Source organism: Lupinus angustifolius, chromosome LG04, assembly GCF_001865875.1.
Source record: "Lupinus angustifolius cultivar Tanjil chromosome LG04, LupAngTanjil_v1.0, whole genome shotgun sequence".
In the NCBI taxonomy this organism is placed as follows: Eukaryota; Viridiplantae; Streptophyta; class Magnoliopsida; order Fabales; family Fabaceae; genus Lupinus; species Lupinus angustifolius.
Window position 1 is genome coordinate 26,607,832 of NC_032012.1, and position 17,060 is coordinate 26,624,891.

The 17,060-nt window shown below is 32.9% G+C and overlaps 3 protein-coding genes across 15 annotated transcripts in view; all 3 read right to left on the reverse strand.

Annotated features, from left to right (window-relative positions):
• The window catches only part of LOC109346728, a 27,656-nt gene extending 24,279 nt beyond the window's left edge, over positions 1 to 3,377 (reverse strand). Inside the window, exons 1-2 of the mRNA XM_019586471.1 lie at positions 3,373 to 3,377; positions 2,153 to 2,154 (exon numbers count right to left, since the gene is read on the reverse strand). The gene's annotated coding sequence lies outside the window, so the exon portion shown is untranslated. The remainder of the gene's footprint in view (positions 1 to 2,152; positions 2,155 to 3,372) is intronic.
• The window catches only part of LOC109346727 (putative 1-phosphatidylinositol-3-phosphate 5-kinase FAB1D), a 9,724-nt gene extending 2,638 nt beyond the window's left edge, over positions 1 to 7,086 (reverse strand). For 3 of the 12 annotated variants that reach the window (XM_019586458.1, XM_019586464.1, XM_019586455.1), the window contains exons 1-10: positions 6,825 to 7,086; positions 5,563 to 5,862; positions 5,434 to 5,467; positions 4,684 to 5,343; positions 4,196 to 4,340; positions 3,782 to 4,123; positions 2,238 to 3,083; positions 1,769 to 2,085; positions 753 to 879; positions 490 to 639 (exon numbers count right to left, since the gene is read on the reverse strand). In XM_019586458.1, the coding sequence (XP_019442003.1) occupies positions 490 to 639; positions 753 to 879; positions 1,769 to 2,085; positions 2,238 to 3,083; positions 3,782 to 4,123; positions 4,196 to 4,340; positions 4,684 to 5,343; positions 5,434 to 5,467; positions 5,563 to 5,794 (2,853 nt within the window). In that variant the 5' untranslated portion in view covers positions 5,795 to 5,862; positions 6,825 to 7,086. Of the gene's footprint in view, positions 1 to 489; positions 640 to 752; positions 880 to 1,768; positions 2,086 to 2,237; positions 3,084 to 3,781; positions 4,124 to 4,195; positions 4,341 to 4,683; positions 5,344 to 5,433; positions 5,468 to 5,562; positions 5,863 to 6,819 lie in introns of those variants that run through there. The other 9 variants (XM_019586463.1, XM_019586462.1, XM_019586461.1 and 6 more) reach the window with 9 other exon arrangements.
• Positions 9,225 to 14,527, reverse strand: LOC109346731 (somatic embryogenesis receptor kinase 2-like). 2 transcript variants are annotated; one of them, XM_019586474.1, is made up of 11 exons: positions 14,052 to 14,524; positions 13,340 to 13,472; positions 13,133 to 13,204; positions 12,862 to 13,005; positions 12,016 to 12,087; positions 11,846 to 11,917; positions 11,648 to 11,760; positions 11,048 to 11,179; positions 10,629 to 10,970; positions 9,901 to 10,295; positions 9,225 to 9,743 (listed from the first exon to the last, which is right to left on the reverse strand). In XM_019586474.1, the coding sequence occupies exons 1-11, from the start codon at positions 14,134 to 14,136 to the stop codon at positions 9,429 to 9,431; spliced, it is 1,875 nt and encodes a 624-aa protein (XP_019442019.1). In that variant the 5' UTR covers positions 14,137 to 14,524; the 3' UTR covers positions 9,225 to 9,428. The 2 variants fall into 2 exon arrangements, with proteins under 2 accessions (XP_019442019.1, XP_019442020.1); XM_019586475.1 differs by lacking the exon at positions 11,846 to 11,917 and having other exon boundaries at positions 14,052 to 14,527.

Sequence of the window (17,060 nt, forward strand, 5' to 3'; positions counted from 1 at the left end):
TCACACTAATTGCAATATGTAAAGCTTTCATTACGATAAAAAAACTTCATATCAAAAGGAATGAAAATCTAGAAGTAATGTATCACGTGCAACAAATTAAATATTTCCAAGTTATATTTAACACAGTAAGCTAAATCTTGTGTTGGCATTGAAACTTCTAATCAGAGCTTCAGTGAAAGAAACTAGCAATATTCATCCTGTTTCACAATTATTTTTTAAGGAAAAAAGATCCTCCATCAACAATTTTATTTGACTCCTTCAATATACATTACTATACCTATTCTCAACATTGTTAATGCATATAAGAGAGAGAAAATTCAGTGAGCTAGGGCATATCATATTTAACAGATATATATATCAGAATAAAGGGATAAATAAGGTAAAGAAGAACTAGGGCTTGCAACTTCTGGAACCACATTCAAATTTGGACAAAGTTGATTCCATGTTACATAAGTGAATGTCAAAATCATGTTCTTATGCAGATCTAACCTCAAACTCTTCTCGCTCTTGCTTCAACATCTTCTCAACCTCGGAGAACTCTCTGATTGATCCTTCAAGGATCAAGGTTGATTTATCAAGTCTTATTGTCTTCAAACAGTTTGCAACTTCTGTGAACAGTGCTGTGCATTTCATGTGCACCTTAAAACATAGAAAAAGGAAATTAATTCAATACAAGGAATGTCTCATATTATATTTCAGCCAGTATAAATCAAAGAATTATCTGCATGAAAACAGACATATTGGGGACTTACATTCTCAGTTTCTTTCAAAAGCCACTCTCGTCTTAATGCACCATTGAACTCTAGCTTTTGAGGAGGCACAGACACAGTATAAGTAATGACAGCAGAATATCTGAACATTGCAACCATGTGTCCTAATCTGCATGATAAAGAAAAATACAACAAATAATATATCAGTGATAGATAAACATGCAAGGTTGACATACCCTGTCCAAACCTCCTTTAGTTAATAACCTACAAAACATGGACCCGACAAAAATGCAAATAATCACACTTAAGCAGAAAGGTTTGCGCCTAAAACTTTAAAAAGTAATTTACTGGCACTTCAAGTTTTCAATTAGTGCAGAATGAAATTGACTAAATCTTATGTGATAGTCTAATTTACAATCATTATAAGTCAAGGCAAGCGTGCTAACAAAAAAACAAAATTTGAGAACATTTCTAAATGTCAAATTTTAAATTGATAATATTAAACAACCTAAGCATAAAGTAGAACCATGGCTGTTTTATATACACAATATCCAAAATTCCATCCATCCAAATATTAAAATCTTCATTCAAACAACCAAGTTTTATTCCATTTGAAATACTTCTTACAGAGTTCTGACATAGGGTGAAGCAAGGAGCCTTTCAGGTGAGAGAACAGTCCAGTCCTCCCAGACTACCTGCTTGCAAGGCACCTGACTTGGGCCATCAAGAGGAACTAGGTTGCACCTTGAATCAAGGCCATGCACTTTTTTTGTTGTTGTAAATATTTCCATAAATGAAGAAATTTATCAAGACGAAGGAGGATGTTACAGAGAAAAAGGAGTAGAAAATAGAAACCCTCTGTATCAAAATTACAAATTAGAACAACAATCTGGTTGACCAGCGTATCGCCCTACAAATTATTTGTAAGAAACTCTTCTTATTTTGTTCTTTGTTTATTATATTGTTTACGTACTCCTTGGACAAGAAGTAGAAATGAAGGCTGGATAAACAAGTTAACAGTATATTGTACTATAAAAGGGGTATGTAGATTATCATACCCAAAAAAGTAGACATAACCCCTATCAAGAGAACACCCAGAGGTCAACTTTCTGGTAGAAGAATAGCGAGAAAGGCTAAGCTCCAAAAACTTTCCAAATGATAGACTACGAGCAGTGGTGGATATCAATACTCGCTTTGTACAGTCAGACTTGCATTTTACACAACGGCTCCACATCCAAAGTTTCCCCTCTGCCTCCCCTGGCAAGCATTTTTCGTGAGGCAGTCGTTTGACTTGTATAGTAAGCTGCTTATTATGATGAGCATAATAATAAAAGTGAGCTTCTGGCAATTCTTGGCAGGTGTCGCAAAGTCTTGCCTGCGTTCGCAGCAAGAGCAAACAGTTAGAGCATAAACTTATTCCAACAATACATTCATAAATAAACTTCTACAGAATCATGCACTGTATCCATAATTAGCATCATTCAACCAGAGAAAGCAAAGAAGCAAAGGGGGGAAAGTTTTGAAGACCTGATTGAGTAGGTCATCCTGAAGAAACTTTCCAAGTGGAATGTCGAAGTTCTTGTAAAACATAATGTGAGAAAAATGACTTTGCTGGCATACAGTCCCTTTTAAGGCGTTCCGGGAAGACATCAAGACCAAAATACTCTGAGAATCCAACACTGCACTGATATCATTTTTACCTTCGATTTCCTTTCTATCATTGTCTCCATCTTTACTTTTATCCCCGTTGGAATCTAAGTCCACAAATGGAGTCAGGGATAGTCCACCATTAAGTAACTTCACTGCATTAGAATCAGTTTTTACTTCGATCTTGGTATTTTCATCTTCCTCCGGAGAGTATACAATAGAAATTGATTTATTGACCTCATCATCTGGTTTCCTTTCATTAAAGCCTAAATATGCTGATATAGACTGGTAAGGAGCAGATGATGCAAAGGGAAAGCTGCCGCCCATAACTTTCTTCAGAGAAGATGAGATGGCTGAGAATCCAGAAAAGACAGCTGGATTATATGGTTCACAAGATAATGGGGAAACCTCTTCTGATTCTAAGTTTAAACAATTTGTGTTTTTGTCATGAAGTCCATTGCATACGGGAATATCAGTATTAACTAGTCCATTTTCAGCAGAATGCTCAAGAGATGGAATGCTTGAATCAACAAATGCTGAACCATGAGATTCCTGATTGGTTGGCAAGGTATTTGTTAATTTCATAGCAGGAATGGTAGAGAACATTGCTTTCTGATCCAAGAGGAAGGAGGTTTCAAGGATTAAGTTATATGCCATGACAACCGCACACCGCGTGACATATTTGATCTTTTTCAATTCATCACTATGTGTTCCTTTCAGTAAAATCTGAAATGTCAGGTGATGCAGAAGTTAATAGTATCAGAAACAGTAGAAGAAAAAACCTAAATATAACTTCACGTTCATATGATGGAAGATAATGGAAGCAAAAAGAAAATATAAATGCTTAGCATCAGATGCCAATAGAAGCACAGGGTAGAGAATAAATATCCTGTAGGGAGTGTTTGGAAATACAAAATTACAGCTCAACTAAGCTGATAATAATGAAGGAGAAATAGTTTCAGATTTCATGTTTATTAGAGGCAGAATCAATGCTCCTCAGGCATTCATATTATACTGATATTTTGAAATATGTAATCATCGAAAAAAGGGAGCATCGTGTTTTCAATGTTCACTAAGCATACATCACAGTGTACAAAAACCATTTTTTATGCAGTTTATCTGCTTTCAAAGCAAAAACATCTGTCTAGTAAAAGTTTATTCAATATTGAATTGTCAAATGCTAGTGCCAGTGCCACACTATCCCCATATCTACCCTGATGCTTCATAGTGTGCTAATTTCAACAATAACCACAAAATTCCTTAGACACCGAAGAAAAAGAGACTCGGTATCCAAGCATGCATGCATATGTGCTTTAACATGTATGCCAATAAATGGAAACACAACTTGCTATGTCATAGAAGATGAAGAATACATCTCATTAGTTTGGAAGATTGAGAGTTCCAAGTTACAAGTAAAGGCATACCGTACAGCCCAAACGTGTAGGACAGCCCTCAATAAACATCAAAGTTTTGATGGGCCTCTTTCCTCCTTCACCAGCACCATCATGTTCCTCCACAATCCTCTCAAAATAAATGAAGTCACAGTGTCTTAGCTTTTGACCATTCAAATTATCGCATGAAAGAATTGGTGAACCAGTACAAAGAGCAACTCTTCGCAGACGATGAAGCTTCATATCAAGTACTAATGTCATTCCCTTAGCTAAAATTGACTCTTGTATATCACGAGAAACCATTTTCTCCACTAATATAACATTTGGGTGGCACATTTCTATAAGACCCATTTTGGATTTCAGATACTCTTTCTCCTGTGAGCAAGCAAATAATCAGCTAGAGAATGTTATGTTAAAAAGCATAGAATCCAATCTAACTTAACTTACCTGGTCCATGGACTCAAATGAGGACAGCCCATTAATAGAATGGCCAACATCACCACGAATCAGTAACAACCTTGGATTTTTGAATTTAGTCGGCATATGCTTGTGAACAGCATGTTTTTTGAAGATCAAACCTCTGATAAGTTGACTGCATCACAAAATATATGCTTTAAGGTTTGCTATTAGACACAAAAATTGCATGTGAGATATTTATATTCTGGATCTCCTAAGAATTCAAAAAAGTAGAAAACAATAACTACGTAGAACAAGTGAAAGCTACCTCCAAAGAAAATGTCAAATGGAAAAGGAAACAATAATTGAATGCTACATGCGATTAAAAAGAAAACAGTTTTTAAATAGGTTGGGGGGAAACAGTTTGGTAATCACATAATACAACAAGTGGATTTCTGAAAAACATAAACACAGTCACATTAATCCAACAAAAAATAGCAGTATGAGACAGTAGATTCTAACTTGAGAACTACTTTTACCTTTGGCTACGAGAACCAGCTGCAACACATTTCACTTTAACATATCCATCAGGATTCATTGCATTACCTCCAATAGCATCAGGCTTCAAAAAAGAAGCAGCTTCCCATGATAAAGACGTAACTATATCAACCCAACTCCTATGACCTTCATCAGATGAGGAAACTCCAACAGATTTAAGAAGCCGACCTACAAGTCCCTTCAATTTCCCATTCATTACTTCTTCAATTGCTCTTTGTTTTTCCTCTTTGAACCTATAGTTCCCACTTACTTCATCCTTAGAACTACTCATAGAGGTTGGCTCGCCCAAGTATGCAATCCCATTGCCCTCGTCTTCATCGTCATCATTACAAGTCAAACTATTGTCCATATCATCCTGTGGGTTTTCTGGCTCCGGAGGTTCCCAAGTTTGGATATCCAAGTCATCAGGAAGAGAATATTTAGTTTCTTCGGCGTAGGATGCAGTAGGGTTTTCAGAACCATCAGCTTTTGCTTCAAGACAGTTATTTCCTTGAACAATCTCCACATCTCTTACTGTGTATCCTTCATTGTCATTATTGCTTTCTCGGGCATTATTTGCCATCACTTTTGCTGATTCCCCATTCAACTTATAGTTGAGATCTAACATAACACCTTCAACTGTACTTTCTACTCGACTGGTCCTAATAGAGAAACAAACAAAATAAGTATTTAAAGTATAACTCAGTTGAACATTATACATTTATACTCATTGTCAGTGATGATAAAATTACCTGTCAGATGAGTTCACATCAACGTAAAACTCACCTAAAAGATCCGATAAAGAGCAGTTAAAATAACATTTTTCAATATAACCATAAGTAAAATTAATAAATAAAAAAGACAGAGAGACAGTAATTTACTGCAGGCTGAAACACAGCTATCACTACTTGTCAATGATGCAGTTGGACTGATATGTGGTGTGAAATATGGACTTGTATGACCCCATTTCACATTTTCTTGCTCTGGCTTCTCTCCACAAGATTTACAAGACTTTTTGGGAACTTTAACATTAAACTTTACACTACTATCATTTCCCTGATTGTTGTTGACAGAATTTGATTTCGTCAAACATGCACCACAATAATGGCACATACTACAAATCCGAAGCTACACTTATCCACAAACCTTATTACAAAGAGACCTGAACTTGATCACGTATTCTGGTACAAGAAAAATTTATTAGTATTGAATGAGTTTCTAAATTCCGATTCCCTTTAATTAACTACTACTAAAAGTTACTAAAGCAAATATGATAATATCACATTCCATTATAAAAACAGAATTGAATAAACCAAATCCTCCCAACTAAAAAATTATAGACATACAATTCAATTTCAGTTTAATTTCCTTTAGGACTACAGTCAACATGATCAAACAAGAATAGTCACATACAAACAATGAAATATAATAGGAAGTACATCCTCCACCTGAATAACAGTCAAAACTCACAATAACACTGAAAGATGAACATATATTCATTCAAAAAGATAGAATTGTTTCATGGAGTATAAAAAGATTCTATAAATACTAATATTAATTTCCAAAAAAATGTCAACAACGGGTATTCGAGATCAAAAGAATCATTAGGAACAACAGGTCAGCCGTAGATTCATTAACCAAGTGCTAAAATTGCAGATTCAAAATTGGTTCATGAATTCCAACATGCCAAATATCAGATACAAAAAATATTAAAAACCAAAGGTAGAATGAGGACTTGAGATGCACATTCTCCCAAGCTAGCAACACAACAAAAACCCTATATTTCTGAATTTGACCCTTCAAAATGGCATTGGCAAAAATTCCCAACTGCTACACATAGATTTGAAACAGTTCACAAATGGATCAGACCTCAAAACACAAATCAATGTATTAAAAATTAACACAAAACAAAAAAAGAATATTAGCAACCCACATAAAACTGATCCTCAAAAAACAGATTAAGCCCTCAATAAAGTCTTCAGTTTCTTACATAGTAATTAAATAAAAATATTCAACAACTTCCCATACCAGACCAAGATTCATCAAAAAACTACAATTTCAATCTACAGACAAGGTTTCAAATAAGAACACGTAATTTAAAAATAAAAAATAAAAATAATAGATAAGAAATGTAGAACCTTACCGTCAAAGCAAACCCAAGAAAGATCACTGTTTTCTGAAATAAGCAAAGAATTTATATGCAATTTGGGTCACACAAAACCAACCCACAAAGACAAAGTTGCGAACTTTTTGAAGGAAATAGAAAAGGGGAAGCAATATAAAGAAGAAATATGAAAGAATGAAAGAATTGTTGAAACCTCAAAATTCAATGAATGAATTGGAAGAAGAATTGTGTGCTGACATAGAAAACACAAGTGTAGAGTTTTACGTATAGTGGGGACCACAATATTCAATTGCTTCTCACTTCAGAAATTTTCGACAAAAGTTTTTGAAATATATATATATATTTTTTCTTCTACGAAATTTCTGACAAAGAATATATATATACACACGCTAGATTCTGGGATAATGTTTGACAGAATACGTGGCATTTATTTTACGCGTCATCATTCTGAAAATTATTATTTTCTAAAACATTTATTTCATTAACTCCACGTGCCATTAATTTCTTCTGATAATAAAAGGAAAAGTATAAATAAAATTTTTATTTATCGTATTTAGAAAATATAGAATGTAATATTTATATATTATCAATATAAATATTTATGCATAATTAATACATTATCTATCGTTTATTTGTATTTTTTTGAAGATTGAATGATAATAAACATAAATATATAGATGATACAATGATAATATTTAAAACTCATATATTATTAGTATATATTTTTTTTTTGAAAAGTTGTCACTTGGAGAGATACATGAATAAAGTTAATTCAATATTTTAAATAATGTGTATGAATTGAAATGCACTTGCATAGATATAAAAGTAAGTGATATATATTTATATATATATATAAGAAAGTAATATTTTATTTATTAATAATAAGTAGAAGAATATAATAATATTATTTCAATACATCAAGCTCATCATTCTTTTAATATTTTCCATTAAGGGATAATGATACAATTGTAATATGTATTGATTATGATAACAAAAAAATGTACTTAATGTCAATGTAAATTTTTTAGAGAAAACCATAGACACTGAAAACATATAAATTGGATATATTGTTATTATATCATCTATTATTTTTGTTTAATTAATATTAATTATTTATAAAAAAATTTAATACAAATTAGTAGTAAAAATAATATAGTAATTATGTATAAATGTTTAGAATTCATTTGTGTTATTTTTTTGAAGAGTACGTTAATGATAATAAAATGTGAATAATGAATAATAATAATAATAATAATACAACAAAATGAATAAAACTTTTATATATTTTATAAATAATATATGTTATTTTCATATAGTATTGGAGCACTTGGTAGTGGAGATGTTATTACTTTTTAACGTAGATATTCCTCTTTATTTTTATATATATCATTTCGGCACGTACTTGCCCCTTATTGTCCCGTTTTCCATGCAATTTTGAAGTCTGAACTGTCACAAAAATGTGTCCAAAATGTATTAATAAAAAGAGTGTGAAATAATGTAAAGATTTATATGCATGCACTTTATTATCCACTATTTATTTAAATAATATTTTTTTTGAAAAGTCAATGATACTTAAAAATTAATAGTAATACTACAATAATAGTATATAAAACTCATAAACTATCAGTGCATACATTTTTTCCTCTTAATAAAATCATTTCCAAATATGAGTACTCACTTACTCTAAGAATAAGTTTTTTTAAATTTACCCTTTATGCTCGCCATTGAATTGATGAATAAAATGAAGAATAAATTTTTAAAATTACAATTTTCTATTCTTTTCAACACAGGATATGCGTCTAAGAAATCCTAAACAGAGGCTCTTATTTTGAGACGTTGTTTAATATTCAACCTCTTACAATACTGGAGGTGCCAAAATTGAAGAGGATATATTTATTGGATTTGGTGGACCATTATATAATTTTTGTAAGGATATGTCACACATATTAAGAAATATAATTATATTAAATTTATGTACAGTTTTATTTATTTTGCTGTTTATATGTATTATATAATTATAAGGTAAAATTGTAAATTAATAATGTTGTCTTAAATTTCTAGAGTCAAAAGAAATTCTAAAGAGTCAGATAAATAAAAACAAATTTGTTTCTCTAGGCCATTAAATTATTTTTCTCTAATATACATTTTAGTTAATTTACATTATTCTAAACCATTAAATACAAGGTAATTGGGATGATTTCTTATATCTCAACGGCCCATGGTAAATGCTCCCTTAATTCATAACCCAATCATGCTCATAAACAAAAAGAATTGATAGAGATTGAGGTTTACTTGATATAATTTTAGGTTGAGTTGAGAATATTTGAATATTGCACTGTGAAGGAACATGAATGAAGTGGTAATAGTGGTTGGGTTGTTTTTCAAGATCAAAGTGAAGCATATGATACAAAATTGTAATTGACAAAGGCACACTATGCACAAATGTAACTGAATATAATGCAGTACACTTACAAAAGATGTAATCAGGATATGGTACTTGATGGAATCAAAAAGAAAAGAGAGAAAAATATGTAAGAAAAACTTTATAAGTTAGAAAAATAAGTCATAAATAATTCCATTCTGATTTGTTTACTTACTAATGTGCCATGCAGCTATGCAATGTCACCTAGGACCAGATAACTCAACTGCATGTAAATTTTCAGTTGAGTCAAGAATCCAATCAGAATTGTGATGAGGGGCAAGCTCCACTTCCTGCCTCAGAATTTCGACTTTTTGCCACTCATCCCATCTTTCTGCCAGCCCATCGCCTTCAAGCATTCTCACCACTTCTGACATCTTCGGTCGATCCATCGGGGAACCTTGTGTGCAGAGTAGTGCAACCTGGATTAACTGTTCTACCTCTGCTTCTATGTAATTGTTATGTAGATCAGGATCCACCAACATTTCTAGCTTTTTCTCTTTCAGCAGTCCTTTTACCTATCAACATTTTCAATTGTAGCAGATTTGGACATAACATTACTTACAAATTAAAAAAGCTACTTAAAACATGAATAGGATCGTTGGATGAAATTTAACTGCAAAGGTAAACTGTAATTGACAAAAACACAAGGATATGCATTTACAATAAACATACCCAATCAAGCAGCATAACATCATCATCGTTGGCAAGCCGAGCAAGGTCAAAAGCCCTTTGTCCAGTGATCAGCTCGAGAAGCATAATACCATAACCAAAAACGTCGGTTTTCTCTGAAGATTTACCAGTAGATAGGTATTCCGGAGCTATGTGTCCAATTGTGCCGCGTACAGCAGTTGTCACATGGGTATCCTTGTAATCCATGAGTTTTGCTAATCCAAAATCTCCGACAACAGCCTCGAACTCCTCATCCAACAATATGTTTGCAGCCTTTACATCGCGATGAATAATCTTAGGGTCACAATGATCATGCAAATATGAAAGACCCCTTGCTGATCCCAAAGCTATTCTTTTCCTTGTTGGCCAATCTAGGGGTTCTTGATGTGGAGGACGCTCTAGGATAATGAAAATAAAAAATCATAAGACGGTAATTAATATTTGAAAGATCATGTTGAGAATATAACCAGAATAGCTACTAGGTTAATACTACAAGTATGCTTGTGGTTTGGCATAAAAGTTCAATTCACTTGCAGAGTCACGGAATGTGGCACTCCACACATTGGTGTTTCCATTGTAAGCGTGGTGCTAAAAGCTAACACAGTTTGAATAAATCAGCTTACTTTATTAAATTCTCTACTTTGAGTTCCGTTTTTGGTTTGAGCATGGGAAGCATGGGGAAAACACTTTTCGCTAAGAAATTGCAAAAAGAAAAAGAGCAAAGGATCCACCTCTTAAGCATGAGGCAACACTTCCATTAGCCATGTAAGGGTAAACAAGTAGCCTTTCTGTTGGTGTCATACAAAACCCACGTAAACGGAGGAGATTTCTATGCACAGCCATGCTGATCATCTCTACCTCGGTCTGAAACTGAAGCTCCCCACCAGGAGTTCGCTCCTCTTTCAATCTTTTGACAGCGACTAATGAACCATCTGCCAAGCGTCCTTTGTATACCTTACCAAATCCTCCCCTCCCAAGAATGTTCTTATTGCTGAAAGTATCTGTTGCAACTTGCAGTTCTCGTAGTGAGAATCTCTTAAGCTGCCCAAGATGGACCTCAGGATCCTCTTCAGCTGCAAATATATGCAAGTCAAATTCGATCCTTAACGAGTTTAACCAATGTAGTAGTCATTCAACCATGATCACTCACCAGGAACATCAAAGAAAAATTCCTGAGGTTTCCTCCGACGCCACCACGCAAATGCAATTGCAGGTGCAGCAAATAATAGAGCAGCGCCTGCAGCAACTCCTCCAGCTATTGCCCCAGTGGCACTATTACCTCCTGCAATTAGACAGAGGAAGCACAGAACATCAATGTTTATGTTATCTTCTTTGCGCAAATAAAAACCATGACAAACTAATCTTGAAACAATTAGAAGAAATAACAGATTAATGACTTCTCATCCCAAGTGCGCCAATGAAGAATTTAATCATCAAAACTTAGTGAGACAATCCACAACAATATGCGAAAACAAGCAAAATGCCTTCATAAAATAATATAAACCGTCTTGCAGAGGACTGGAAGAGCTCCTAATGTGTTGAGTGAAACACACCATATTCAGGCTCATGCATAAAAGTCACCGCATTGAAAACAAAATTAAAGAAAAGTTTGATGAATTATAGTCAGCCACAATCACACACCAGGAACAATAAATTTCATAACCAAGAGCACTAGCAAAAGACGAAATGCCATATGTATATATAACTTTGTCATTAAACTTCAAAGGTTAAAATCAGTAAAAAGATTTACCTGGGGCAGAAATTGGGGGTAGAGGGACAAATGGCGGAGGAGGAGAAAATGGAGGAGAGCCGGGACAAGGGTGGCCAGTGACTGGTCCACATAGAGCCAAGTTGTTGGCAAAACTACGAGCAGAAGGGCAGCCCGTTCAGATCTTTTTACAAATCAGAACAAATTAATGTAAGAATAGCTCAAAGGTCAGTGGAAAACCTGATAGGGGTGAATAATGAGAAGGAGCCAGTATCAGGAACCACACCTGAGAGACGGTTATTGGACAAATCTCTACATTTAATGGCATAATTGAGAGAACATTATTGGAATTCCATATTAATAATAAAAAGGTTAAGAAACTGCACATTTTGAGATAAAGTAGTACTTACAGAACTTGGAGAGACGAAATATTAGTCAGTGACATGGGTATCGGACCAGACAAGCTGTTGTTATTAAGCCGGCTATCCTTACACATACAGGGAAACAGTATTAATGTCTATCCTAATACCAAAAAAATAAGAACATGGAGATTGACAGGCACCAAGTAATATACGTCGAGGTAACATTGGTATGCTTTTATTTTGTGATGCACTTTTGTATTTTATGAAATAATCATGTAAATTGTAAAACATGGAAGAGCATAAATTATTAGCTTGCAGGCAAAGCATACTGAAGCCTATTTAAATGCTTCAGTTGCTGTCAATAATGAAAGTTACTATCGAGAGAAGTCATAATGAGATGCTAGGAGAGGAAAACAAAAAAGGAAACCAAGTGGAGGAAAGTGATTCTGGGATATGAATGAGTTTTCCTTCCATATCTATCATATTCAGAAGCTAGAACAAAATATGACACCCTTCCTTTTATTGAAGGCTGGTTTTCTCTCGGGGCTATTGCATATGCATAAACATGTTTCGTTTGATTGGTTGTATCTGCTAAACAAAAATGCTAAAGCAGATTAGAGATTTCTATTTTGTGCATTCAACATAATCCACAGAATTCAAATCTAATCCAACAATCCTTGTGGATACACCTCTTCAAAGTTGACTTCAAATTACTCATCAAGGAACATCTTCTAAACATATTTATTTTTATTACGCATGCCAATATGAACTACACATAACAAAAACTAACTTGAAAGTAAAATCATGGAGTTTGGCACAAGAAAAAAATTCTTTAGGGGATGTCCACAGAATAAATATAAAAAAAAAAATCATTGCAAAAATAAGTATACTCACAAGAAACGCAATTTTGACAACTTGCCCAGCGAATCTGGGATAGGGCCAGTGAAGGTGTTCAGGTACAGATCCAAGCTCACTAAGTTCGTAAGATTCCCAAGATCACTTGGAATAGGGCCAGTAATGTTATTGCTGTAAAGTTCCCTGTAAAGTAAAAAATATACATCAACATATGAAGGGATAATATATGTAAATCAACATTTAGTAAAATCAGCATCCGGCAAAAAATTTATAACAAAGAAACACAAGATTATCAAGGCATAAAACATACAGATACTGCAAATTCTTGAGCTGACCAAGCTGTGGAACAAGTTGACCAGACAAAGCAGCATTTCCCAGATCACTGACATCAGACCGAGGAAAATAAAACAGAAACGAATATTAGAAAATTCATCGTCTATGAAAATAATCAAAACATAATTTGACATACAGAAGAATGAGGATTTATGCATCAGATATCAAGGAACAAGCAGCTCACACTCTTATGACACTATTATCATTGTTACATGTTACATGAAACCATGTGCACGGGTTAACAAGTGTAGGATCCCAACTTTGCAAAACATTGTTAGGATCCTGTAAATTTGTCCTCAGGCTATGTAAAGCATCACCTGTATCAAAACACAACAATAAATTATCAGGTCCTGTAAATATCACAATACACTCGAGTATCAGATCAATACCAACGATCATATCGAGTTGCAAAGTAGCAAGCGAAAGCTGTAAGATGTTGACCAATGAAAAATATTGCACAAATTGAATTTAGAAAAGTAAATGACCGCGAAGCATCGATTTTTAGATTTTCTTAGCTAAACTACCTAATAGATAAATAAAGTGTAAAATAATATTAAATACATTGTAGCTTCAGTAGATTGGCATTAAGGATTTACTGACCAAAATTCAGGAACATATGAGAACATAATCAGGATTGTATGACAAAGGTGATTTCATTAGGACATTGTTAACTTCCCATATATGAGAAATATACATTACTTTACTTCCCTTCAGTTTGAGAAATAGAAAGCATTGTCTTCAAAAGTTACTAGGTGAGTAAAGAGGTAAAAAAATCTTACAACACAACTCAACAAAAACAAACCAAAATCTCAACAACAAAAAAAGATTGAAAATTGTTTTACAAAACAGAAATAAAAAGGAAAGTGATATGAATTTATTTGAGAGTTGATACAAACCTTCCATGTTAGCAGAAATGAGGCATAGTGGATGAACAAATAAGACAGAGAAGATGAAAACTAAAGCCCAGAACTTTCTATCCATCTCACTATGTAGCTAACCTTAGATCCAAACAATAATTCACACTCCAATACAAACTCATTACAAAAATCCCACTCCACAACCACAACTAACACAAACAACTCAAATAACCCAAAACCCTAACACCCAAATCTCCACCATTACCACTCGATCTCATCAAAATAGAACTCTTTTGGAAGAACCCAGAAATCAAAGAACAAAAAAAATCAAAACTTTAATGAGAAAACCAATAAAAAAATGGGCTTTTCAGTTTCTCTCTCTGAAATGAAGTGAAGACAGTGTTTCTCTTTCTTTCTATGTCAGGTGGTGAGAGTGTAAGATCGCTGTTGTTATTTATTTATTTTCCTTTCAAAATTTGAGAGAGAGAGAGAGAGAGAGAGAGGAGTGGCTGCCCGAAACGGTGGTGACCGTTGCCCGAACGCAGTAAAAAAACGGCTTAGTGGAAAGTGATGTGACCACTCTTAACTCCGTTTATAGTTAGTCAAAATTCGACTCAGTTTGGTGGGGCCCACCTCCCTTTTCTGCCACATTGGATTCGCTCCTTTTTCTTTTTAATTCATTTATTTACTGCTTTAATTAGCTATTTATTAATGTTGCAGATTCACATAATTCAACTTTCCATTACAGGTTATAGATGAGGACTGCATCATTATTTCTCAATCTTTCAATAAGTCAATAAATCATGTGAATAACTTTTTTATATTCATTAAAAAATTGTAACTACTATTAATTTATATAATTTTATCGGCTTTATATAGAGAAGTAATAATATATAAGAAAGAAAGACTTGCGTAGAAATGTGTATATGTGGAGATAACTAATTAAATATTGTCAATACATTAGAATTTAATCATAAATGATAGCACTAATAAGCATAAATACATTTGTCTCAAAATATAACATGTTATGAAGATCTATAAACATACATAATTCAAATAATTTAAGCATGTGAATAAAAAATATTGTTTTATATGGTATATTAATTTGCTCCAACTACCATTCCCCTATCTTATCCGCTTTTTATCTTCTACTAAAAAACAATAAAATCAACATAATTGGAAAATTGTTATTTGTTTTTTTCTAGTTACTTGAATGTAATAATTATACATTGACCATAAAATATTTACATATAGTCTTATATATTATCTACGATTTATCTATATTATTTTTTTAAAAAGTTAATGTTGAATGAAAATAAATGATAAATAATAGAATAATAATATATAAAACAAGGCATGTATTTTTTTTTCTTAAACTACAAAATCCACCTATATTTCTGAAGACAGTTCCAAAACATATTATGGTCTTATAATTATTGGCGTTTTCTATTTTTAGGATGTGGTCATTTGTCAATGCAAAAAAGGCATGAGAGAATGGAGTACCATAATTGGTGTTGTTTATGAAAGTGCATTAAAGAAATAATCAATCTATATATGTACTAGTTTTAATTGTTATAAGTGATCAACTTTGTCCGTGATTATTCAACGTGATTATGTGTTTCTTTTTTAAGGTAAAATCAAATACTCTATATCATTTTGTTGGGCTAGAAGATAAACTACACATATGGAGGAAATTAGGTATTCATTGAAAAAATAGGCAAAGATACAAGTACTTTTCGCCTATGAATTTCTCATCATTGTGGGTCCGTGTATTCTTAACACATTTGTATGTTCTTGTAATGTATATTTTATGAAATTAAGCACGCAAAAAGTTCTATATTTTTATGAAAAATATTTGTATATGATGTTTTTGGTAAGATATCTACTTTTGCTGTGACAATGATGATATTTATATAATAGATAAGGGGGGATTTTATGCATTTAATTAAAAACTTTCTTTCATTTTAGTATTTAATAGACAAAACAGTAGTTGTAATTACTTACTTTTTAAACATTCAAATTATTACATCATGGTTTTCAGGATAAGTCATATCAACCCATATATACATAGGTCCCAGCCAAATGCCGAGCAAGGAAGATTTTGTTCATGCAGTTGTCGATTATATCCCGATAGACAGTCTAGCCAAATAAAGGATGACAATGACCAGCCAAATCTCATCAATAATATACAGGACCCGAGACATTATCTAAACAAGAATGTCATACCGTCTAAACAAGACTATCATATCAATAATCAATCTTTTAAATATAAAGGATAAAGGTGGGTATAATAAAAGATATATAACTGCTTCATATCCGGTGCTCCAACGTTAAGGACAAATACTAAGCCTTAAGTTTGTGGTTCATAGAAAGAGACATTTTCTTAGTTACATTATAGGTACTATCTCAGTTCCACGTGTGAGTTTTTATATTTTTCTCACATAACTTAGATCTTCATGCATTGCAAATAAATAATGTTTTATTGTATATAAAGAACCAAGTGGTCGCATTCATCATACATTCGACCAAGAGGCACATGAAAAAGCTAATTGCCTTTTCTGGATGGACCAATATTCTTATTCACAAATATTTGGGCCTAACCCATTCTTTTTTACCTTCACATGTGTCCATCATTCCACTCTGTTTCCTTTTGATAATTTGTTGTTAAATTGTACATGACCACAAAATCAACTGATATAATGAATTTCAAATTTCGTGTAAAAGATTTATTATAAGGGGGGGAAAGTAACTGAAGGTTGGTATCACACGAGTAACACGACATTATTTTATAATCTAAAAATAAGATTGCAGTGAATATATACTATCTCAGGAAGGCAATAATATTAATAGTAAATGGATAAATATTTGAATTAATATTATCTGTAACTGTCATTTTCACCACCAACCCGTTTAATTTAATATTATCTATTGTTATTATAGGAGGGGATCTTATACTTTAGGACTAAGATAAAAAAATGTAATTCATTTTAGGAAAATCCAATGATTTAAATTAATAAGTAGATCTGAATCATTAGATTTTTCTAGAAT

Excerpts from the sequence above, each read along its gene's own strand:
- LOC109346731 (XM_019586474.1), bottom strand. The coding sequence starts at position 14,136 with ATGGATAGAAAGTTCTGGGCTTTAGTTTTCATCTTCTCTGTCTTATTT. Across the intron at positions 13,473-14,051 it reads CATTTCTGCTAACATGGAAG|GTGATGCTTTACATAGCCTG; the intron begins GTTTGTATCAAC and ends GTTTTGATACAG. Across the intron at positions 11,918-12,015 it reads ATTTCGTCTCTCCAAGTTCT|AGATTTGTCCAATAACCGTC; the intron begins GTAAGTACTACT and ends CATTAAATGTAG.